This window comes from Pocillopora damicornis, chromosome 1 (genome assembly GCF_964200805.1).
Source record: "Pocillopora damicornis chromosome 1, jaPocDami1.2, whole genome shotgun sequence".
NCBI lineage: Eukaryota > Metazoa > Cnidaria > Anthozoa > Scleractinia > Pocilloporidae > Pocillopora > Pocillopora damicornis.
Window position 1 is genome coordinate 34,056,698 of NC_142670.1, and position 25,012 is coordinate 34,081,709.

At 38.0% G+C, this 25,012-nt stretch overlaps 3 protein-coding genes and 1 long non-coding RNA gene across 6 annotated transcripts; 1 reads left to right on the forward strand and 3 right to left on the reverse strand.

Annotated features, from left to right (window-relative positions):
• The first annotated feature begins 237 nt into the window (after positions 1–237).
• LOC113670474 (L-rhamnose-binding lectin CSL3) lies at positions 238–10,389 on the forward strand. Of its 2 annotated transcripts, XM_089202314.1 has the most exons (6): positions 238–358; positions 3,823–3,877; positions 5,490–5,575; positions 6,058–6,359; positions 6,814–6,931; positions 9,495–10,389. In XM_089202314.1, exons 3-6 carry the CDS (start codon positions 5,503–5,505, stop codon positions 9,773–9,775), a joined length of 774 nt encoding a protein of 257 aa, XP_089058440.1. In that variant the 5' UTR covers positions 238–358; positions 3,823–3,877; positions 5,490–5,502; the 3' UTR covers positions 9,776–10,389. The 2 variants fall into 2 exon arrangements, with proteins under 2 accessions (XP_089058440.1, XP_089058435.1); XM_089202309.1 differs by lacking the exon at positions 238–358 and having other exon boundaries at positions 3,767–3,877.
• On the reverse strand, positions 1,095–2,945 carry LOC149053440 (uncharacterized). The gene is made up of 2 exons (XM_089202348.1): positions 2,720–2,945; positions 1,095–1,510 (listed from the first exon to the last, which is right to left on the reverse strand). Exons 1-2 carry the CDS (start codon positions 2,796–2,798, stop codon positions 1,230–1,232), a joined length of 360 nt encoding a protein of 119 aa, XP_089058474.1. The 5' UTR covers positions 2,799–2,945; the 3' UTR covers positions 1,095–1,229.
• Positions 10,329–13,199, reverse strand: LOC113670472 (extracellular calcium-sensing receptor). The gene has a single exon (XM_027186615.2). It carries the CDS (start codon positions 13,105–13,107, stop codon positions 10,558–10,560), a length of 2,550 nt encoding a protein of 849 aa, XP_027042416.2. The 5' UTR covers positions 13,108–13,199; the 3' UTR covers positions 10,329–10,557.
• Positions 13,200–15,614: 2,415 nt separating this feature from the next.
• LOC149053441 (uncharacterized) lies at positions 15,615–18,062 on the reverse strand. Of its 2 annotated transcripts, none has more exons than XR_016185428.1 (3): positions 17,985–18,062; positions 16,914–17,016; positions 15,615–16,064 (listed from the first exon to the last, which is right to left on the reverse strand). It is a non-coding gene; the product is annotated as an uncharacterized LOC149053441 (long non-coding RNA). The 2 variants fall into 2 exon arrangements; XR_016185429.1 differs by having other exon boundaries at positions 16,914–17,028; positions 17,985–18,056.
• Positions 18,063–25,012: the final 6,950 nt, after the last annotated feature.

The following is a 25,012-nucleotide window of genomic DNA, read 5'->3' on the forward strand; positions in this document are numbered from 1 at the left end:
CCTCACTCTTGGCGTTTTTATGTTTTGATTGAAGCAGTTATTATGATAAACTAACACATTCTATGACGTGTTTTTAAGTGAATGACACAAACCCAGGGCTCTTGTAGTCTGATCATCCAAAAGAGAGAAGCCCTGGAAAAAACTTCTGGCGAAAATCTAATTGGAGGTTTTCATCAGAGTGAGTTTAAGGGTTCTTTGTCAGTCGAATGACAAGCACACTCGTCACGTGACTCTGACGATAACGTCAGCTGGAGCAGGGTTGTGGAAAAGTCAAATACTAAAGACTGCCGACATTCGTTTCAGGACTACTCTTACTTGGACGAGCGGACTGCACGATTAACTACGGCTGATAGTAAAGGTAACTGTATATGTGTAGGTAACAAAGTTGCACGAGCCCGTAGGGCGAATGGGCGAGTGCAATTTGTAGTCTTTGAAAATTTACAAGTGCTAATGCGAAGATCGCTTTGATGTGCATATATATATACGATATATATGATTCATATATACGATTCTTTTATTTAAGTGCTAATACAATGAAATCATGAACGAGTGAGCTCAGTTAGTAAGCCAGAGATACATCATGCTGATAGACACCATCTTGCCTAGCTCCTAGCGTTCATTTGCACATGCAACCAAATTAGTTCCAAGTTTTCTCGCACCTGCACCAGTAATAGCAATTTACCATTCAATTATTCCGTTCGATTTCATAGCGGTCTAATTAGCATACAGGTGCTAAATGCATCGACGCTTCAACAAATTACCAATTTTACTAGTTTTCTTCCAGTATCCTTTCCTGATTCCTCGCTTAAGTTTTCAAATTCCCAAGGTGCTTCTCTCTGTAGCATATCACAAAAATCATTAGCAAAATTGAACTATTTGTCATGCTATCCAACCGGGAAAAAAAAGTTGTAAATACGGCTGCAAACGAGATGTTTCTGTTTACAAAGAATATGAATAATTACTGATATATCTCGAGGAAGGTGAAGTTTTTCAGTTTTTTCCCTATTCTTGCTGCAGAGCCACAAAAAGGATCAATTTTCCTTTCTTTTCCTTTTTAATTTTTATTTAACAAAAATTACGCTATGCGTTCATGACTTTGCTATGGTTTTGATTTTCAAGCGTGCAGTGTTAAGAAAATGTTTTTCCCTTTCTAAGCCGACTCGTATGGTGCACCCGTAGAGTTATTTCTTTTGAGGCCGTACCCTTTTTCAATAAAAATATCTACAGTTTTACAAAATTAATCTTACATTTGTTCCATGGTATGAATATCTTGGTGCACTTTCCAAATCCTGGTCATGTTCTTTATGAGTTGAGTTGTTCAAATCACATTTGTGTGTTCGTGATGCGTTTGGCTGAACTTCATAATTAATACTGACGCAGTTGCTCTCAACATAACATCTTAACTCACACAGGTCTCTGTCAAGTACGTTGATCGTTGTTATAACGTGGTTTGCGAGGTATTTTCCTTCAAACGATAAGGAAGAAAGAAAGCGCAATTCGCGAGCTTGACCTAAAAAAAAGTGAAAAGAGGACGAAAGTGATAATTTTTTTTTAGTACACTACTTAGCATGAAGATTTTTAGGAAGCTTTCTTCAAATTGGTGATATTTTGGGGTTTGGTTGTTCGAAACGACATTTTATTCTGGGAACTAAAAATTTTGTCATATTTTGTTTAACGGCTGACCATTAACTTTATTCACAAAAGTGAGTCCAAATGCGAAGTATATGAAATTATTCCTGCTTCTTATTTTGTTTTTTTTGTTTGTTCATTTTCATTTTCATTTTTTTTTGTGTGGGAACCTTATGTGCAGATCGAGGGGAATTGGCAAGATGTAATAAAAACTAAAACTCAGACTTGTTCATGCCACGGGCAATACATGCATTTAAATCAACTTGTCAGTCTTACGACGCACCCCAGGTCTCTTTTATGTTCGTCGATGAGTTTCATCAATATTTTCATACATAGATTTTAATGAATGGTGAGTGCATAAAAACACATCAAATTGCCAAAGATCCAATCTTAACTTGAACGGTCGAAATGATTAAAAAATATGAAACCTTTTTAGGGAGACAATATTTGGTAATGGAAACAACATTTCTGTTTGTTATTAGCGCTAAAGCTGAATTTACTACTCAAATGTTCCGCTGTATACCATTTGAACGTACGCAAATTATGTAAATCTGGAACCGAGTATATAATATGATAAGATTCACTTGCAAACTGGTAATCAATTCTTGTGAAAAGTTAACAAAAATGCGCTTGTTTCTGAGCTCAGTTTTTTTTTTTTTTTTTTCATTTTAAGATACAGATCTTACTACTTGTTCGTTAGCCGTTCCTGCGTTGAAGATACTTGTTAAGATTCAATTAGGAAAAATCACTCAGATTTTCTTCTATTTAAATGTCGGCATAAGCTTAACTGTAATATTTTTCATTAGTCTTTTAGAGCAACGCAATCAAGGAGCCTATGCAAACCTCACTGTGAAGGCAAAATTTTCGTTGCTTAAAAAGGGGCACAGATGTTAGTCTGAATGTGAAAACTGGTGTCGTGAGAGCCAGTGGAAAATCAAGCCATTTCCGATAATCTGAGGAAAAATATAATTACAGTTTCTACTCGAAATTCTGCCTGGTGTCCCTTTCCTGACTGCTTACTATTCCTGGAAAGTATTAAAAAGATAAGCTCTTCTTTGAAAGATATCGTTAAATAAGCGAGGAAACTTACCGTCAGAGCAGGACGTGACACGCTCAAGACGGTAGGCTATCACGATGAGACACAAAATTGTGATAAACGGCCCATCCATATGACTATGCAACCTTGTGGTTTGGCTCAGTTTAGTTTTTATAGGACTAATGTTAAACTATCACAACGACTTAAACGTTTTTATCTGTCATTTCTAAGGTCAGGATCGAAAATTTTAAAGGTTCCTTTCTTGCCATGAAGTGCCCTGATATTGTGTTAGCTTCACGTCTCCAGTAGTGATACTAAATAAATAATAACCGATCCAGGCGTGAGTTAGGAACATAATGAGACGACGAGAAAGTATTACTTGTTACTTCTGCTTGTTCCCATGGTGTCAAGAGTGGAGTTCAATCCTTTCAGGAAATCTCTCGACACGTTGAGAATCAATTTGAAAATTGTATCCGGTTATTTTCAGCGTTCGCCGGTGGACTGTCAAACCGATTTCAATGATCTTTATTTTCGAAGAAGCAACGAAATCGGAAATCATTCGGCCATAAATCAACTTCATATAAAATCTATCTATATAAAGTAACTGTTTGAAATTAGTCAGGTGGAAGAGTCGATATGTTTTATCAAAGAGTTGAATTAGCCGATGAGTATGTATAAACAACGTCTCCGCAAAAGTCACATCGTTGTAGTACTAACAATTCAAACCTATTTACAATAATTAGCATCTTGTGGTCCATCTTTAGTCGTTTTGTTTCACACATGCTTTGTTGGTAATATATAATGCGATATAAAGGGCAAGGCTTTACCGAATGCAATTTATCTTCTGCAATTTGCCTTACTCTTGGCGTTTTTATGTTTTGATAGAAACGGTTATTATGATAAACTAACACATTCTATGACGTGTTTTTAAGTGAATGACACAAACCCAGGGCTCTTGTAGACTGATCATCCAAAAGAGAGAAGCCCTGGAAAAAACTTCTGGCGAAAATCTAATTGGAGGTTTTCATCAGAGTGAGTTTAAGGGTTCTTTGTCAGTCGAATGACAAGCACACTCGTCACGTGACTCTAATGATAACGTCAGCTGGTGCAGGGTTGTGGAAAAGTCAAATACTAAAGACTGCTGACATTCGTTTCAGGACTACTCTTACTTGGACGAGCGGACTGCACGATTAACTACGGCTGATAGTAAAGGTAACTGTATATGTGTAGGTAACAAAGTTGCACGAGCCCGTAGGGCGAATGGGCGAGTGCAATTTGTAGTCTTTGAAAATTTACAAGTGCTAATGCGAAGATCGCTTTGATGTGCAAGAAATCATGTTTTTAATTATTTATAATTTACCAAAAAAAAGCATCACAGACAATGAGGACAAACGAAATTTAGTGCTATTTGTATTTTTCTCTCACCTTTCAACTTTTCACTCTTATGGGGAGTCATGTGTGCCAAAAATATCAATCGCTAGCGATAGAGCTCAATCGTTAGTACTAAAATATCAATCGTTGAGAAAACTCAATCGTTAAAGCTACAATATCAAATATTGATGATAAAACTCAATCGTTAGTGCTAAACTATATTTTATTGCTAAAATATCAAACAGTAGTGATAAAACTCAATCGTTAGTGCTAAAACATCAATCGCTTGTGATAAAACTCAATCGTTTGTGCTGAAATATCAATCGCTAGTGACAACTAAAACTCAATCGTTAGTGTTAGCAACAAATCGTAATTGTACATCAATTTCCGTTTCGTTCTAAAATGGTTCATCGTTAGTGCTGAACTTCAATCGCCGGTGTTTTTGCGCCAAACGCCGTTGTAAGACTCCAGTTAAAAGCATTAACTATAAATTGCTGGTGTTCTGAGGCAGATCGATAGCGCTGAATATCAATCATGGGTTTAAGTGTCAATCGATAGTGTTACACCTTTATGAATTGTGTTAATTGTAAAAAACAGAAATTGTAACGATGTCAGTCGTCAGTGTTTCCACCCATCGTTTGGGATAAGTAGAAATCGCTACCGCAAAACATCAACCGTTAGTGCTAGTATCGATTTTTTTATTATTCTAACTTAAACCAGTCCACGCCTGTTTTCCAAGAACGAAACAAACGTCGTTTACTTTCCTGCTTTGAAACGAGCACAAATATTTCCCTTTCGTGCCTAAAGGAACGCTTACGAACTCTAGCCTTATCACTAAACTTAACACATGTCTTTTCTGATATTGATATTGTTATAACCTTTGAAGTGCTAACTATAATTTACAGAGTCTTTGGATCTCATCACAATTATGGGAAATCATCTAAAACTGTCATGGATATTTAATGTTGGTATATTTTAAATAATCCTGGATGCGCAGCTGGAAACAAATTTTGTTTCGCTCTGACTGTTTTCATTCAAGAAGCTTTTTTGTTTTCAAGAGTTCAAGCTGAGGTAATCGCGATATTCACTTTGCACTCAATTGCTTGTATCACTAATATCTAAAATGAGAGAGAGACTTATTATAGGAAATTATTAAATGTTCGAAGTTATGTTTCGAAGGTATGTTTGAGGAAAGAGAATGAGGCATCATGATACCAAGGACTTGAGCATGTTTTCGGGAGAGATCGCTGAGCTGACGTGAAATTGGATATAATTTATTCAACTTTATTTCCCTAGACGAAATTGAGAAGCATTGTTATCAATATTGAAGTCTACCAAAGTCCAGAATCGTGCAGGATTTTACCGAAAAAAACCCGATCGTTACTTCGTGTCGAGCTTTAGTGTTATGTGAAAAAGTAAATTGACGATCACTTTACCCTTACTCAATTGACAGCTGCAAGAAAATAATGAAATGTCCGGCGATGAGAAGCCGCCTGGTTTTACTGATGACATTGACGTTTTCGATAAAAGTGTCACAAGGTAATTAATTTATTTATTCTCAAAATTTTGTGTTATTTCCGTTTCGCTTACGTAAAGATATTAATTTAAACTTTTCCTAAACTAATTAAACAATAGCTGCCACTCTCTTATAGGCTAAAGATTCAAATTCTTAACTATCGTCCCATTTCCCACTGCCCCTTGACAAAAAATTCGAAAATGGAGACCCAATAAAAATAAGAATTATAATTTTTACGGATTGGATGTAAATGGCTGAACTGTACTGCAGTCTACAAATTTCTTCTTCCATTTAAAAATTACCAAAGTTTGGAAGCTTCTGTTTCAGTTTTGAAAATTGTACGGGCTGCATCCAAAGAAATACGTGCTCTATATGGTATTCACGAGAACTCCTCGTATTCAAGTCTAGGAATTAAATGGGCCCCATCTTTGAGGGTGGGCGTGTGAGAAGGGGTGTTTTATGGCGTTCAGGATATATTTAGTTCATTTATGTACTTGTTCATTAGAAAACATCCATGTAGGTGGCAACTTCCTCAACCGAGGTATAGAAAAGGGAATGGCTTACGCCAAATTTAAAGCTCACAGGTTCGCCTTTCTGAACGTCACCACCATTGGACCCGATAATGTTGTGAAAGCGGGAAGCGAATGTGGTTTAGCTTGTGTTAACTCATTATCCTGTTTGTCCTTTAACCTGGCCGCATTTCATGGCATGAATGGCAAACTGCTATGTCAATTACTTCCAACCGACATTTACAACAACTCGGACAAGTTTGCCACCAGTGAGCAATTTCATCACTATAGCATCTTGGTAAGAGCAAACCACTCTTGACAATTTTATCAAAAATCGCAATTTAAGGGTTGAATGACAATTCACGGGCTTTAACAGTGCTCTCGAATTTAGATTACCAAAACAGGCCATCCATGGACATTTTCAAAATATGAAAACGTAGAAAATTGGATGGGGGGCACCTTCCACCTTGTATCAGGGTGGGGGTGTCAATATGTGTATAGGTCTAACGCTCATGAAGTTTGTTTCACATGCATTCAGTGTTATCAGAATCAATAATTAGAAACCTTTGGCTTACAGGAAGTACATTACAACCGGCGTTCAATTCTGTTAATAAACCATACAGAAAATATTTAGCTCATTTAGTTCTTTAGGTAAGAAAATTCTGAATGAGAACACAATTCGTTACAGAGAAGGGGGCTAAGGTCGATGGCGTATGTACGTGACGAATCTCATTTTCCTTTTTTTCCTTTAGTCTCCCTGCATCAGTTGGCCTTGTCAGAACAATGGGACATGCGCTGCACAATACAAAGACGATAGTTACATTTGCATTTGCAAACGAGGATACACAGGGAAACACTGCGAAATTCTTGGTATGAAAACCTCATCGGTGGGGACCCCTTTGTAGGATGTAATGGGGGAAAGATGTCTTTAAAACCAGGAATACCCAAAAATTCACCTGATGTACCTATGAAACTGGGCTTAAAAAAAACTTTTCTTTGAAACTGCGGTTCCATGATTGGCATTGTGCGTAATTAGGAGTAATAACATCAGGATCATGTAAGAAAAATATTTATTATATAAACTACGGTATTATACATGAATTCCTAGCCCTGAGAAAAGCCGCAAAAGCACACAACGATACGATATTTTTTCACACGTGTTTGATACCACCAATCAGCTGCTGACACGCCACTCGCCTTTCGCGCCACTCGGTCAGGTTGATGAATGAACGGCAAAACCTTCACGATCCTCAGTACAAGGTAGTTTGTCGGAACTCTTTCGGATTACGACGACTAAAACATTAAAAAATCTGTATCGCTCTCAGAAAATGACTTTTAAACTTTCCTAGAAGGGGAAAAAACCAATATACGGTGATAAAAGCCGAAAGTTACGTATTTAGTGGCTTTGACAATTGCATTTCTCGCGGCTGAGTACGAAAATCGACAACTGGAAGATTTTCCAAAGGTCGATTTTGGCCGTTTACCTAATAGACTTCCTCTGTCGGTAAGAACAAAGTCATGAAATGAGAATTTTGTACATTGAAAATTATGCCCATCGTTGTTTATGTAATCGGGGTAGTTTCTTAGAACTTTCTCGGATTATGGCGGCTAAAATATTGAAAAATCCGTATCTCTTACAGACATTGACATTCAAACTCTCCTAGAAGGGGGAGAAAACCAATGTAAAGGAAGGTACGTTTTTTATTGTGGGGGTGGGGTTGGCCGGGGCTTCGCAGGGGAGAGATATGAGTAAATTTTTTACAAATTGGGAGGGTAAAACCTGTTTTATTCGCAACCGGGAGAGGGTAACAGTTTTTTTGGCAAGGAAAAAATTACTCTATGTCGCTTTGTTGACTCTGACTTGTTAACAAACACGCGGAGTGTGTAGAAACCTTAAACTTGTATATACAAGCAACGCTACCAGTCAAGATTAATCTAAATTATTTACAGGTGTCGAATCGTCTCTCTCGACCCGTACCCGCTTTCGTCCATATTTTGACGGCAGTAACGTTTCTGCTCGGGGTTCTGGTATAAAATCAGTCTTCGGTGTCGATTTGTCACTTAAGCTACGAAGGGTTGAACCGACAACTCGATCTATTACATCACCTTGCGAGTCAGTTTGAACTTCGGAAATATGCCGTCCGTTTGAATCGAACAGCGCATTATCATCTTCAGTTACTTTCGCATTCAGCTCATCAATTTGGACCTTCAGCTTCAAAAGGTCGTCAATGTTGTTCTTAATCGTGGTAGCGTTTGCGCTAAAATTTTCCTTGGGTCAGATGTTTTTGTGTAGGTATTTGTGAAGGGTCATGTATTAATCCATTCTAGGAAGTGGGAGGGCCACGACTTTTTCGCAAAAAATGTCTAAAATACCCCGACCCACAAACCCCCCCCCCCCCATAAAAAAAAGAACCTTCCCTATTCCTCGTACATCCTTGCCCAATTTCAAGTTTTCACCGTGCAATCACACGCCACGCGATTAACTGCTTTGTGCGCAGAAGCGGTTATGTGAGTAACACTTCCGGTTAGTTATTTTCACTTCCGGTTATTTTTGTCTTGGAGGAGGTGGAGGGGAGGGTCAGACGTTTTTGTGTAGGTATTTGTGAAGGGTCATGCATGCGTTTTTCGCAAAAAATGTCTAAAATACCCCAACCCATCCCCCCCCTCCCCTACCCGATAAAAAACTTACCTTCCTATGAAAATAAAAACCGAAAGCTACGTATTCAGTGGCTTTGGTGATGGAATATCTCGCGGCTGTGACCGAAAATCGACAACTGGAAGATTTGCCACATGCTGATTTTAGCCGTTTACTTAATAGACTTCCTCGGTCGGTAAGGGCGAAGTCATTAAATGAGAATTTTGTAAATTGAAAATTATGCCCATTGTTGTTTTTGTAATTATGATTCAACATTTTTCCATCTCGAACCTTAGCGCAAACGCACTGTACGATTGTCAATTCTATTATTTTCATTCATTAATGAAGTAGGCACTTCTTTTCACTAAAGGGCTACTGTGTTTATATGATAAACAAAATAATACATGGTTGCTTGTAGATACGGAGTTTCTCTCCTCGTGTTCAAATCGACATCTCACTCGTTCTCTGCGCTCACACGTGTTCAAGTCGATAGCTCACAATACTGCTGTACCTGAAAAACTCGAAGACAAATTCCATATCTACGCGTGTCCATGTATTATTCTCCATCTATCTCCTATGTAACAGTTTCAAGATTTAATTTTGAACATCTGCTTTTAGCGTAAGAAAAACAGAAGATCTTGGTGTTGATAACGGAGATCTAGACGTTACTAAAGTTTACACTTGCTTGTTGTTATGGGAACAAGTAAGTGTCGATCCCGTTTCTCACTGGCCGAGTCTTTTATTTTCCTTTTTATTGTCCTTGCCTTTTTGATGTCCCTCCTTTTTTTTATTTTTAAGAGCTGCTGTCTGTTACCATATGTGAGAGCAACACGCAGTCCATAAGTTGTGGCAGCGGATCAACCTTAGACATCTTGGAGGCAACCTTCGGTCGGCAAAACAGTCATACCTGTCCTGGGGTTTTCTATACTACAAACTGTATTGCCGTCAATTCTTCCTCAGTGGTTCGCCATAAGTGTCAAGCGAAAGACAGCTGTTTGCTTGGTGCCTTGAATTCTTGGTTTGGCGATCCATGCCCAGGGAGCTTGAAATATCTGTTCGTTAAATACCGCTGTATCTGAAAAACAGATATTTTTCTCAGAAACAACATTCACTTGCATTTTAATTAAGGCGACCTCAAATTATATATGTAATCGCATTGGCCCGAGGGCAATTAAGAGTCAATTTCACGCGTAAGTTTAAAGTTCTCCAACTGATAAATTTCCCGAATCACTAAGAGACGAGGGAAATTTGTAGAACTTTGGAAATACAGGTGCAATTAATCCTTAATTACACGAAGGCACTTGCGATTACTCGTTTATTACATACAGGGCAAAATTTTAAAATGAATACTCATTCTAGCTTGGATTACGCGCGATTTTCGTCCAAGAAGCCAACTCAATGTCGTGTTAGATGACAATCAACAAATCATTTGTTTCTAATCGCCTTAAAATTATTGGAGGGATTCGAGAGGATTCAGAAGCATGCACCAAAGCTTGGTACATCGTGATCTTATACTTTGGTTATTCTGTAATCATTCCACACCGAAAGACGAGACTATTTATTTTAAATCTTTTTTTACGTGTAGTAGAGGCAATTGCTCAATCTCGAATAGAAAAGATAGACAGTACTCAATTAGGAAACGTTCACTTTAATCACCTTGTACAAACAAACATAAAATTTTATGGAAGTTGAATGTCCTTTGAATTAGGTTTTTCCTTTAAGAAATGAATGTTCACTTAAACCAAATATCGCTTAAAACATACTTAAAAGGTACTTATTCTTTGGATTGGATACAATGGTTACTTTGAGACTTTTTCGTTTCTATTATCTTAATATTTTAAGGCTTTTGTCTCACTTTTGTCTAACGTTGGGGTTCCTGGGTGGAAATATCAACAGCAGGTCTGACACGAACACGGTTCGAGCCAAACGAGAACTGAGTGACTTCTTGTCTAATGTTGGCCAAGGCATTTAGATCCGGTCTGAATAGTAGGATGTACATTTTGGGCAAAAATATGCAACCAAGGAAACCATACGCACTCAACAGAGTTGTGACACAGTCCACAACCGTTACATACCATCCATCGATAGACCACTCCACTGGGTGAAAACATAGCAAGGACAACAGAAATATGTACAAGGAAAAAGCTGTCCGCTTTGCCTCACTAAAATGTTCAGGAATTTTCCGTACATTAAAGGCAAAAACTGCGGATAGTAGCAACTGGACGAAAACATAAAAACATATTACCGAAAATAGGCTTTTTCCAGTAAAACTAGTGAATGCTTTGCACTTACTAAAAGTGTAGAGTTCGGAATAAATATGTTGCACTTTAAAGGGTGGATCTAGTTGAAGCCACGGTATAATAAAAATCAGCAGCAGTACCTGCAACATTATTAAAATACAAACTTGAACTCTGTCCGAGAGAGAGTTGATCACTATTGGAACCTGAAATGCGCTCGAGATAAGCAAGAATTTCGTTAGCAAGACAGAGAGACAAAGATTATATGTCAAGTAGCGAACCGGATAAATAATTCTGCAAATTGTATTTGTGGGCTCCAAGACATTTATGAATGTCAGAGATAGCAACAAAAGAACAGATAATAGGAGAGAAATGCTCAACTCCCTTTTGGATGCCTTGACGATAGGACTGTTCCAGAATTTAACAATCACTACGAAAGAAAAAAATGAGAGAATTACACCAAAAGTGGCAAACCCAAGAATAAACATTCCGCCAACACTGTTGTAGCTTAAGTTTGCCGAGGGCAAAGCTACACACTCTGTCTTAGCCTGATTAGCTGTTCTACCCTTAGGACACTCAACACAACTCGCAGAGCCAGGATAAGGGTTGACTGAGCCGCCAGGACACTGGACGCAGTGCCAACAGCAAGGTGAAGTAGACGACTTTCTCGTTCCTGGCTGGCATTGTTCCGAGCATTCAGATTTTGGTGTTTCACCATTCACAGTCCTCCAAAGAATTTCACGATAAAAATTTAACTGAGCCTTACTTTTTGACTGATTTTCCCATTTCCCTACAAGGGTGGTTTTAAGACCATTGGTCTCGGATGATACTCGTTCGATACTGAAAATGTCATATGACGCCGAGTCTATATCACCAAATTTGTCAAACTTAATTTTTCCTGTTAACCCTGTAAAATTTACTCTTCCAAGGACCCTTTGCATTTTTTTAATATTCACATCAAACTGCTGCAGATCACTGGCATCGATGCCGTTCAAATCTGTGGTCAATATGTCCAGAGCATGGGCTGCTGAGTACACAGCGTCGATGATGTATGGAACGTAACTGCTGTAGATTTCATTAACAACATTGCTGTGGTGCTGCTCAGATTTGGAACTGTCGTAGACTTGTCGAAATCCTGGACAGTTCCATGGATTATCCTCAACATCACTCCACTCTGAAGTCATATTATCAGTCATCGCGTTCGTCAGAATGGTTTTTAGGCTTTCTTTAAATTCGTGCCCATTGTAATCATGATGTTGAAATCCTATAGATCCTTCCAAGACAGAGAATCTTGAATCCACGTAGTCGTTTTCTTTCGAAATCGAGTATATTTCACTTAAAATCCAAACGCGATCTGTGAGGTTTTGTCTGCTGACTTCTTCTATAAACCTTTGCAAATAGTCCCCATATAACCATAAGATAACTACTTTGATATTTTCGCGGCTTTTCAATTCTTCAACGACATACTTAATGCTAGGAAATTGTGCCTCGTGACGTATAAACTCAGTCATCGCAATGCAAAATGGATGCTTCCTAGCCGTTGCTTCATTGACTAAAGACCATACTCCGCCTCTGCCATACGAGTCATCAAGTCCAACGGCAGCCACATAACTCCAGTTAAAGTGTTCAATGATGTCGACCATAGCTTTTGCAAGAAATGTATCGGAGGGCACAGTACGATACAGATGAGCATAACTGTTGGAACTCAGCTCCCCACTGGTTGTTGTTCCGCTTATTCCAGAGACATTAAACATACGGAGAATTCCGCCAATATACAAAGCTGTGCGGGAGTCGAAGGGACCGATTAAGGCAACAATAGGCTTCCTTTTGGTCTTATTACCGGCTGCTGAGCTAGCACAGAGGGTATCTTCAAACAGTTCGTAAGTTATCTTCCCTGCTTTAGTAATATTTCCGTCGTAATTTCTGATGTCATATCCAAGGGAGCTATTTGGAAGTAGGTATGGATCATTATTTATCTTTTCGACGGCGAAGATAATTGCTTGTGCGACACCAAATTGTTCATTACTACCGCCGCATTGGACCTCGGTGTCTTGAAACTGACGAACAGAGCTAGAAGTGAGTCCACCCAACATGAAATCTCCATTTTTATAGCGAGCGTGAACAAAAGCGTAAACACAGATATATATAAAAACGAGGCAACGAGAGAAACTCATTTTGTTTTCTCACTGTCTTCGTCCTACCTTGCTGGCAAGTTTGAATGTCCAAAACTCAGCTGCCGTTGGTTTTTTTTTTAATACATTTGTCACTTTTTTTTAAAATAATTATTGGAATAAAGCTATTTTTGAGTAGTTTTTCATAGAAATTTCCATTTCAAAAGATAATGTCATTTTAAATGTAAGTTGCATGCATTTTCGTGACGGGTTTGTGATCGAGCAAATTAACATTTAGATAACTATGCTGTGATGGCGGCCGTTTTAGCTTAAATTTAATCCTCACATGCTCCCTGTTTTAATGTTTTCCTTTTAGAGCTAGTAAGCGCAATTCTCATTTGTACCTTTTGGAGCAGATGTTTGGTCGAAGCGAACTTGAACGTTGGATCTGTTTTTTCCTAATATCCATGTCAAATGAATGACAGACAGCTTTTAAGGAACACTAAAACAGTTTTGCTGGGTAATTTCCCAAAATTTTGCACATTCATAATTAATCAAATAAAATAAAAATAAACGGGTTTTTGAAAAGTGGTACAGCTTAAAATTAAAATAACGATAATAATATTAATAACAATAGTGGCAATAATAATTATACTAATAGCAATAATAACAACAATTAATGAATTGATTGCAATCCTGTTTGGCGGAAAACCCAAATAAATGCGATCGTTGAGATAATTTATGCTCACATCGAATGACACTTTCAAGGAAATTTTTTTCTTTCTAGGAAAATAATCAGCACACTGTATTACTGCTGCTTTCATTTACCAGGTAAAAATATTAGCAATAATTGTAATTTTGATAATAACAATAGCAATAATAACAATAATAACAAAAACAACAATAATAATAATCATAGGACTAACGATGACGATGACAATGAAAGGCCTATGATAGTGACCATAATAATTCAACCCTAATATCTTAAGATATTTCAAATATTTCAACAGGTATCTGATGAGGTGGGTAGGAAAAAATTTACCTTTCACACTTTTTTCATAGCGAGCTCGCCTTGCTACAGGCATTGTGTTCCTCTATGTTAGAGGATCCCCCGAAGGATCACCACCATGTCGTGGTCGGCGGGCTTGAGTGCCTCGGAGACCCCTAAAGCTATGCCAGCGGGAGCATCGTCTCCTAGTAGGGCCACCCAAGCCAGACAGGTCGAAGGGTAGAGGTCCAACGAAGCGCGATCCACCGGTCCTCCAGTTTAGGGGGTTGGGCACAGGGATAACAACCCTGTCCCGTAAAACACCCATGATACGGAAACGGCAAAAAAAAAAAAAAAAAGCCGCCCTACGTGCCACACGGCATAATGGGCATAAGTGAGTGAGTGATGCTAGAGGATGCTTTAATGCCTCACCAGTAAACACTATGTCTTCTTAGATCGCTCGTGCCTCTATTTAAAATCAGGTATCCTGACGCTCGAGGCAAAGTCATCATAATTTGTGAATACTATGTTCCAAAAGCACCTTTTATGATGGACATGCTTTGTAAGTGAATCCGCATCGGTGCATCACTTTTCAAAAGCCAAACTCGATCATCCCTAAAACTTACTTGCATAAAGGAAAGATGGTTCCTTGAAAATCCGATATCAAGTTCTTATATCTTAAATCCTAAATGTACTTCAATGAAATTATGTTCAGAAATTGTCTCTCTAAATAAGGCCAGGCGGCCGCGCCTAAAATATTAACAACTCATCTATCACACTCAAGGAAACATCATGAAGCCTACATGTTTACGAGGTACACTGCTTTCGAATAAAACTTGTCCTGTTTTTAAGATCGTCAATTGTGTACCACGTTTCTCTGTGACAGTAGGGCTGAAACGGTTATGAAGATTTATGGAGTCAAACCGAATTAATTAAATATGGGTTAAGTTGTGATCACGCCTCACATCGGTTCATAAATTCTCGAATCACGCTCGCCATTCTATAAAATGCACGCGTCACATTTATTTTGGCTTTAATCACGCGATACGTTTACTCACTCGTTCCGTTAAAACCCTTTGCCAATTATCACAATTGTGTTGAAATCCGATTATCCTGTTCATAATTAATAATGAGTCATGCTTTGATAATTTTTGCACAATTAACAGTCACCTTCGTAAAGGTAGACTTTCGTTATCACAGCTTGTAATTAAGTTTGGGCAGTTTAGCTAACTCTATTACGTTTGAATAAAAATTTCCACGATAGGATCAGTTGCGATTAAACCTTTTACTACCACGATCTCATCAGCAATTCTCCTTGATGTCTGCCATTCAGTTCTTGTGATGTTAGTTTGGAGAATTTGGTATCGGATCAATTTATAATCCCCTAATTGATATTTACCTTTATTCTCATCACTTTTCTGCTTGATATTGTATTGATATAGTAAGGAGAAAATCTGTCCTTGTCACTCATGGGAGTTAAAGGATTAAAGATCAGAACGTGTATCGAAAGACGTTTCAATTACAGTAAGGACATCACTGATCGAAGTGAAACCTCCAAGCAGAAACAAAATTCAGACAAATGTCAGCTGAGAGAATTTTTATTTTTGCACAACAACGCTATAGCAATGAAACCAGGTCTGTTTAAAAAAACATTTTCCATCAATGAAAACTATAAAACTTTTTTAGACAAAGTTAAGCCTTTTTTCTCGTTTTCGATTTCAAAAAACTTTGCCCGGGGCAATTACAAAAATTAATGATGAAATGCCATCTGTCTCAACCAAACAGCATTTAGTAAATTCCCCCTTCTATTTCGTAAGCGGAAAAGCATTCCTTTATCCTTCCATTAAATAGGCACTGGTCGCGCTGCTCTCATCAGGGTCTTCACATTTCGCCGACGTTGGAGTAACACCCAAGTCACGGACTAGCGTCGATGCCTGGCCAGGAGGAGACTCATCATTTTGTGTTGGAGCTGACTCCACGAAAACGACGCAAATGGTCAGCAAAAACACGGCAAACAAGTAGCTTTTCATGTCTGTTAAATGAAAAATCCATGATCACAAAATTGATTCAACATAGAGGTGTAGGTCAAAGAAGGCACGAAACAGTCTATTCACGTAAAGAAAAATCTTAACCACGCTAAAACAAATGTCAAAAATACACTAAATGACATTTTAAGGGTCAGAAACGGACGTGGGGTGTGGTATTCAAACTACTTCAATATTTAACAAGCAAACAGATATTCATCGAAGTCGCAAATTCCTTGCAAAAAAAAGAACGTAACAAAGGGTATCTATTCATGCACTTTCAATCCTTATTGATTCAAGCTTGTATCTAAATTACGTTCAGCTTTCTGTGTAATCCCCCAGTGGTAGGGAAAGAAAACAATAAAGTTGAGAAGGTTTAACACAGTTTATAGGTGTTTTCCGAGTGTGAAGTGTTCTTCAAAAGAGGAAATAGAAGAGAAGATAGGGTGATGGGGTCTATCGACAGAATTATAACAGGTAGTGACATTGGATCAGGAGGCGATCTATCAAGCTGACATATTCATGGTCAGAATTTGCTCTTCGAGAAGTCACTGCTCCTGAAAAAAGAGTTGGTGAAAAAGCCATGGAATGTTGCTAATTTTCTGTATATGCAAGCAAACTATAAATGTTTGAATAAGAAATAATGGAGAGGAAGGGGACCTGTCCCTCGAATGTTGCCTGTGCTATTATTTCTATCCCAGTATTGCCTTTTCTTTCTTCTTTTTAATTCAACGATTTATCAAATTACCAGCAAGTAACCTCTCGGAGCCGCTGATTGATAAAACAATTTTTAAACTTTGTGGGTAGGTCCAGAAAATAACGTTGGCTAAAGTATCCAATCAAACAACATAACTTACCTTCAATTAGCCTCAGAAGGTCGTACGGCAAATTATGTCTGCACTAAGGTCTTCCTTCGTCAACAACAAGAGCGTCAATATGATCAAGGCTCTTCAATACCCCCTTTAAATAGTGCTTTAGTCATTAAAGTTTCAAAAACAAGGCACGTTTCAGTGTGGTATTTTAACCACATTCAACAGCTATAATTAAGCACACAAAATTCAATGGTAGAGTAATATTGAAGGAATTTATATAGCGACATATCCATGACGTTATGAAACTTTACAACACCTAGCGGGAGACTTCGCCAGACTACATTAACAACGTAAGCAATTTTTTTTTAGGATAAATTTGTTCTTAACTAGCAAATTTTGGAGCTTAAGCCTAACCACAACAGCTTGCTAACCGGTACAGAGAAGTTTCGAGAGAAAGAGTCTGCGGTTCATAGTTATTATCCGAAAATACTAGACTGTCTAAACATTTGCAGATGTCATACTAAAGAGAGCGTATTCTCCTCTGTCGCTTTAAGACCCCGACTGTTCGTCCGACCTTTGCTTCGCAGCTTTCGCGCTCTACAACATGAGCGAACCAAGCGGCGGTTTTTGTCTTAATTTTGAATGAGTGGGATATAGGAAACACTCATGTAGATAAGCATTGTAAATAATTTGGCTGATGTGTATTACCTTGCGAAAGCTAGCATCTACTTTACATGACAGACTTATACGACATGAGGGTCCAGCAGAAGGAAAATTGTATTGGTAGTGGGTCGATCTGTAGTCCTTGATGGCAATTTGACGACTATGATTTTGAAATTCGTCAGCGGAGACTGAAAAATATTCATGACCTACGTTGGAAAGTGGATGGGGTAGAGATGGGAAGAGATAGAGACATGTTTTTTTAAGTCTGTAGCCCTTGATGGCAATTTGACGACTATGGTTTTGAAATTTCGTCGGCGGAGACTGAAAAATATTCATGGCCTACGTTGGAAAGTAGATGGGGTGGAGAAGGGAAGAGATAAAGACATGTCTTTTTAAGATGCGTGTAAATTTAGTCGCTAATGTGGATCAATCTAGATATTAAAACACACATACCTTAGTATCTATTGAGTTTAAGTCATGCGACATAATCGGGCACGTTCCATTTAATCAAAATTTCCGGCGAAAGTTCCGATTGAATAGAACAAAAAGGTTCCGGAATGTCTTCGGTTATGCTGCCAAGCTCTAGGGGGTGGCCATTTTCAGGAAATTTAAAAATTCTCCAAATTTCCTGATTCATTTGGCATAAACACTCGGTGAGATTAGGTTTTACGTCTCCCAGCTTTGAATGTTGGGGCCGGGTCTCATTAGAGCGAATTCAAATATTTGCCAATTTTTCGCGAACCAAAACTTGGCAAAAATTTAGCAATACCTAAACTTTTGGCGGCGGTCGCATCAAGCTAGTATCCTCTGACCAAAACTTCATTGATTGACACATTCGTCAATCACAAACCTGTCTCTCTACATTAAAAGATAAACAAAAATTCTCGCTTGAATTACCGGGCAAGAATGGATCGTCGTCGAATGATTATCTTCGCAGCTTTCGGGATTTTTGTGGAAGTTTGGTTTTCTTTCTTGGTAAAACAACGTAGCGTTTTTTACATTGTTGGTAAAATATCAGCAGGCTTCTATGCGGCTAGTATCAGCTTTTAGACGTAGAAGACGACGACTTTGCTTAAATAGCAGGTACTTTATTGTTAACAACTGGGTTGAAAATGTAAATTAGCCACCGTAAAGGGTAAAAAAGCTGACGTTTCGAGCGTTAGCCCTTCGTTGGAGCGATGGAGCTCGCTTTCGAAACCGTCCTTGGTTGAGGTCTTTTCAGCGTCCGGCGTAGTCATGGTTCGAGATTGGGACCATGTATCCGTACTTAGCTTTCTTTTATTCCGCTGATCTTTTTTGGTTGCAGCTTGCACTGCTTGTGCTAGCTTCTGTAATTTGTTAGTTAGATAACGACGTAATATGTGAATAACAAAGTCTATAGACTGTAAGATTTTACGCCACTATCTGCGTCGGTGTATATATAAACATAACCGACTGCAAGAAATTACGCCGTTAGTTACTGGTGTAAAATCATACATACAAACACAACCGACTAAAAGAAATTACGCCGTTAGTTACTGAAGTAAAATGTTACATATAAGAAAACCGACTGGAAGAAATTACGCCGCTAGTTACTGTTGTAAAATATTCCATATAAACACAACCGACTGGAAGAAATTACGCCGTTAGTTACTGGCGTAAAATCGTACATATAAATACAACCGACTGGAAGAAATTATGCCGTTAGTTACTAGCGTAAAATCTTGCAGTACATAATATTCCGACTGGAAGAAATTACGCCGTTAGTTACTGGCGTAAAATCTTACATATAACTTTCATGTATTCTTAACCGTCAAAACTTACCCATTGTTATTATATTAATTGATAAATAAGCAGAATTCGCCGATCATAATTCAAATACGACCATTCCATCAGTGTGTGGCTAGGATCACATTGTGTCTTCGTGAATATTTCTCCTGATGGTATCTACGAAGTGAGGGAAGGACACTGTCAGACTTGTCGTTCTTAACCGGAATGGTTACACCCGCCCCAATTTGGTTTGCATAGTTTCCTGCGAACCAACACCCCTCGGAAGAATGCGTCACCTTTATCATTCTGCCTCGGAGCTGGCTCCACCAAAATGAGACAAATTGTCAACAGAAACACAGCAAACAAATAGCCGTTCATAACTGTGAAATAAAAACTCCTTGATCACAAAATTGATGAAATCTCTATACAGAAACCACATTGAAATAAATGTAAAATATAACATAAATCGTATCAAGAAAAGCGGATCAGCTGAAAGTTGAGCGGGCTTTGTTTAACGATTAACAATGACCGTATATGGCTACTTTAGAACAATGGCGGAAACAGCTTTAAAATACACGCGGGATTTTTCAAAATTTCCGATTATCATACGAGCGGCAGATTTAGACCATCGGCAAAACTGATGATACGACAAATCCTCCCCGTGGGGGTGATTCTGGTAGATTTTTTAGGATGCAAATAGTCACGGTGGGGTGGATGGTGGGACGACTGTAGCTTTAAAATCTGAAGTAAAAAAATGACACCGTTCTTTCCTTTACATTGCTTAAAACTGGCGAAAGATATATTCAATTAGAGGCTCACTGTGCGATACAAAGGTGATGAGAGCATGTGTAACCTGGTATTAACGTCCGAAGTCTACCGCGCCGTTGAATCATGTAGAAGACTATCGTCATTTGCTCGATTGTTTAATGTACGGGTATTTAAGAAAGTAGGACCCGAAAGTTAAGGTATTGCACCTTATAATGCACATGTGAATAATATGTATATTTTTTGCCTCAAAGTATTTTGGGTTTGCATTACCCTAGAAGTTCCAGGGAATGTTTGCAAGTTATAAAAATGGTTCTTCCAAGAAATCCTTCCAGGGAAAGTACTAGAAGGCTTCCTGTTTTTTTAACTGTAATATATTATTATTGAATTTGGATGGATTTGGATAGGATAGCATAAGAAAGTTAAGTGCTACTGTGATTAAAAAAAAAAAAAACGCTTCTCTTTTTTTTCAGATTTTGAAAGTATATTTTCAAAACATTTACTATGCCAAATTGTAAGCCATTATTTAACGCAGAAATATTTTTTTTAAAATGCTTTCCTGGTTTGACTGTCCACCGTTAATAAATTTTGTTTCAGTCATGTGGCATTGAGAGTTTTATGGAGCTTGAAGTGACGTTATTTTCTCACTAGTTAAAAGTTACTGTGTGTGAACAATGCTAATTTAGTATGCAGATTGTGTGTTTTACTTTTTGGAAGCTCAAAATATGGTGCCGCATAGTTTATTAGCCATCGTCACTCACCTCAATTTTTAACTGTTCAGTAAATGACATCACTTTCAATCTTAATACAACTCTATCATTGCCACTCGAATTTAGTAACGGTGGACAGTCGAACAAGAAATCACAGGACAAATAGACTTCTCCTTGAAAGAGAGGCTTAAAATTCATCATGGTAATTGTTTTGGAAAGATACTGTCTTTTGAAATCTAAAAGAAAGAAAAGTGTTTTTTGATCATTTTGATCACACTTTAAGGGTTCTGAATATTATTGATTTTGTTTAACTTTATTAACAGTTTTCATGAACAGTTACTGCAAAACTATGGAAATTCTTTTGTTTGCCCACGGTAATGCGAACCCTAAAAAAATTGCCCTAACAAGCTAGGGGGAAATGTACTTGTTAGAATTTTAAGTAAGTTGGAGGTGTCCAAGCTAATGAAAGCTCCCGGGTACCATGTTGTTATAAATGCAAATTGAAAAAACAGTGCTAAGTGATCTGAGTACGATAAATTTTGTTTCAGTTACATGAAAGAGGATTTGAGTTAATGTGATTTTATTTACTGTTCTTGTTTCTTAATAACCATATAATAATTGGGTGATAAGTGCTTTCAGTTAGTTTTGTTTGTTAAGAGGAGAACTAACCCTTCCTTGCCCCCTTTGAGATGTACTACCCTAAAATATCTCACAGTTAGTTAGACGAGGAAAACTTTATTTCAAACATATTTTTTCACCTTAAAAAAAGTAAGCAGTAGTTGTAAGTAATAGTGAGTGGGATAACCTTTTATACTCATTTTTTATTGAAAACAAACAAACAAAAGGAAGCTATCCAAAGCGAGTATTAACCTAGCAGATCTGTTTTATCCAATCCTGTAGTGAATTGTGTACAAATCTAAGTCGTCCAGTTGAAATTTCCTTTGTTTTCCTTTTTCCCACTGTTACGACTGCTGTTAAAAATAAATTAATAATAACAACAAGTCTGGATGGATCGTTTACATATTTCCGCTTTTCCACTCTACCCACTGTTCCTCTGTGCCCATTGTCACTCTGCACCCACTGTTCCTCTATGCTACCGTTCCTAGTTTTCCACTGTACTTCTGTGCCTACTGTTCAAGTTTTTCATTGGAGTCATTGGCAACCATGGACAACAGCATGACGCATAGCAATTTAATACAGTAAACTCATTCAATTAAGATAAGTTACTGACTTTTTAAATAAAAACGGAGAAAAACAGTGACACACAGCTAACACGCATAATAAAATGATTACAACGGGCTCTACTGATGTCTTTAGCTTCAATAGTGCACTTTTCGGTGCCCAAATGTACCATTTCTATACTAAATAACCGAACAAACACGCTGGTGAAACAACAAGTAGAGATTAAAAAAGCTGTTGATAGTGGCGGCGAGGGATGTCGGCCTTGACCAGCAAGGACTACACCGTACAGTTTTACTTCCTGCTACTTAATGATCACTAGACAATGTCAAGAATATACTGGGCAATGAAATTTGTAATTCTACTTTCCTCTGCTGTATTGATGGTAAAATAGTATTCTTATAGATAGAAATTAAACCAGTCATCTCCTTCGAATGTTGGCGCTCCACTTACAAAAAGTGCTCACTGTTTCTCTGTGCGAACCTTTCCTGTGTGCCTACTGTTCCTCTATGAACACTATTCCTCGATGCCCACGGTTTCTCTGAACCTAATGTTCCTCCGTGCCTACTGCATCATTTCCTTAATTTTTTTTTAAATTGAATACCGCAGATACTAATTTTGCTTATGAAGGGATACCAATCCTGCAGTGAAAAAAAAAAAAAAACGTAGAAATCTAGGTCGTTTAATATAGCTCTAAGGCTCGTTTGTTAGGCTTCTTTCCACCGTCCCGACTGCTTTTAAAAAATAATAATAATAAATAAATAAATAATAACAACAAGCCTGGATGGATTAATTACATATTGTTGCCGTTCTGCTGTACCCACTGTTCTTCTATTCCTACTCTTGTGCCCACTGTTCTTCTGTGCCTACTGTTCCTCTGTGCCTCTGTGCCCACTGTTCCTCTGTGCCCACTGTTCCTCTGTGCCTCTGTACCCACTGTTCCTCTGTGCCTCTGTACCCACTGTTCCTCTGTTCCTCTGTTCCTCTGTGCCTGCTGTTCCTCTGTGTCTACTGTTCCTCTGTGCCTCTGAGCCTACTGTTCCTCTGTTCCCCTGTGCTAACTGTTACTCTGATAACGTCAGTCAGGTCGTCGTACATGAGCCATAAGCCAGCACTCGACAAAATAAGATCAACTTCATTTTCTGCATCTGAAAACTTGCAACTCCGCAAGTGACATGAAATGTCTTTTTAACAATCACACAAGGGAACGACTTGTTCTTCTCGATAACTTAACCCACAAGTTCCACCAGCGAACGATTTAACTAAATAGCAAATCTCCATGTTAGCATGTAAGATGAGACGCTTATAAAACAGATCAGTTAGCTAAATCAGTATGTAGCTTGTCAATCAAATTGACCATTGTAACCATACTCTGACTTCAGCCGGCAAAGGAATCATTGATGGATCTGGACATTTTAGTTTTCTGAATGCAGTAATTCCTGAAAGGTTTGTCTAGATGTCATGCAAAGAGGAAAAAAAACCCACCACTTGGTATTTCAGAGGTTGATTCATCTTTGAATTTCTGTGTCACGCTTGTCACGCAACTGATATAATAAGTTAGAGAAGATATATAACCTGGAACTCAAATCTGGCTAGAATGTGGTAGAGTGATCATCAAAACAGCATATAAAATCATAAATAAACAAGATAAGAGTATTATGTTAGATTTTTTTGCAAATTGTAGAGATTTATGCCAGTTAACGGCGGCGACAAGTAGGCGCACCATGTACATTTCATAGTCGCTATCAAGTAAATTTTGCCGGACTTTGAGTTCGTCCCAAGATAGAACAACACAAATACACAAGGAAATTTTTACAGTAACTTTATAACCATCCTTTTGTCTTATGAAAGCTTGAAGCTCAGTAGATTGTGTCATATCGGTCATTGTTAAAACTGTCTTTGTTTTGATACTACTTTTCGACATAGGAAAAGTATGTCGGACAAAAATATTCACCAAAAAATAAATATTTCTTTGGCAGCTTCAATAACGACAGGGGATTAAGTTAAGATGATAAAACAAAGGATTATGTTCACAGAAATACCGTAGGTCTAGTACATTCGATACATGAGGTCACACAACTCGGGTAATATTCATGGTGAAAATTTGCATATTTGAGCGGTCAAACGAAAAAAATTATTTCTCAAAAAAACTAAAATATATTTTTACAAAAAAACTACACCCCAATTATTAGAACATATTGGGCTACAAAATATAAAAGTAGGAGGGAAAACAAATTTGGGTGACTTGCCGCTGTTTGTTTGATTCATGCTAACATTGGCTCTTAATAACAATAGAGGTAATAATAATTATACTAATAGCAATAATAACAACAATTATTGAATTGATTGTAATCCTGTTTGGCGGAAAACCCAAATAAATGCGATCACTGTGATAATTTGCGCTCACATCGAATGACACTTTCAAGGAAATTTTTTTCTTTCTAGGAAAATAAGGACACTGTATTACTGCCACTTTCATTTACCTGGTAAAAATATTAGCAATAATTGTAATTTTGATAATAACAATAATAGAAAAAACAGCAATAATACTAATAATAATAATAATAGTAGTAATAGTACTGACAATGACGATGACAATGAAAGGCCTATGATAGTGACCATAATAATTCAACCCTAATATCTTAAGATATTTAAAATGTTTCAACAAGTATCTGATGAGGTGGGTAGGAAAAAATTTAACTTTCACATTTTTTTCACAGCGAACTCGCCTTGCTACAGGCGTTGTGTTCCTCTATGTTAGAGGCTCCCCCGAAGGATCACCACCATGCCGTGGTCGGCGGGCTTGAGTGCCTTGGAGACCCCTAAAGCTATGCCAGCGGGAGCTTCGTCTCCTAGTAGGGCCACCCAAGCCGGACAGGTTGAAGGCTAGAGGCCCGACGAAGCGCGATCCATCGGTCCTCCAGTTTAGGGGGTTGGGCACAGGGATAACAACCCTGTCCCGTAAAATACCTATGTTACGGAAACGGCAAAAAAAAAGCCGCCCTACGTGCCACACGGCATAATAGGCATAAGTGAGTGAGTGATGCTAGAGGATGCTTTAATGCCTCACCAGTAAAC

What these genes read in the sequence shown, in the direction of transcription:
- LOC149053440 (XM_089202348.1), bottom strand. Translation starts at nt 2,798, where the DNA reads ATGGATGGGCCGTTTATCACAATTTTGTGTCTCATCGTGATAGCCTAC. An exon ending in TGTCACGTCCTGCTCTGACG is followed by an intron (nt 1,511 to 2,719) that starts GTAAGTTTCCTC and finishes ACTTTTTTTTAG; the next exon opens with GTCAAGCTCGCGAATTGCGC.
- LOC113670474 (XM_089202314.1), top strand. Translation starts at nt 5,503, where the DNA reads ATGAAATGTCCGGCGATGAGAAGCCGCCTGGTTTTACTGATGACATTG. An exon ending in TTCATCACTATAGCATCTTG is followed by an intron (nt 6,360 to 6,813) that starts GTAAGAGCAAAC and finishes TTTTTCCTTTAG; the next exon opens with TCTCCCTGCATCAGTTGGCC. An exon ending in GAAACACTGCGAAATTCTTG is followed by an intron (nt 6,932 to 9,494) that starts GTATGAAAACCT and finishes TTTATTTTTAAG; the next exon opens with AGCTGCTGTCTGTTACCATA.
- LOC113670472 (XM_027186615.2), bottom strand. Translation starts at nt 13,107, where the DNA reads ATGAGTTTCTCTCGTTGCCTCGTTTTTATATATATCTGTGTTTACGCT.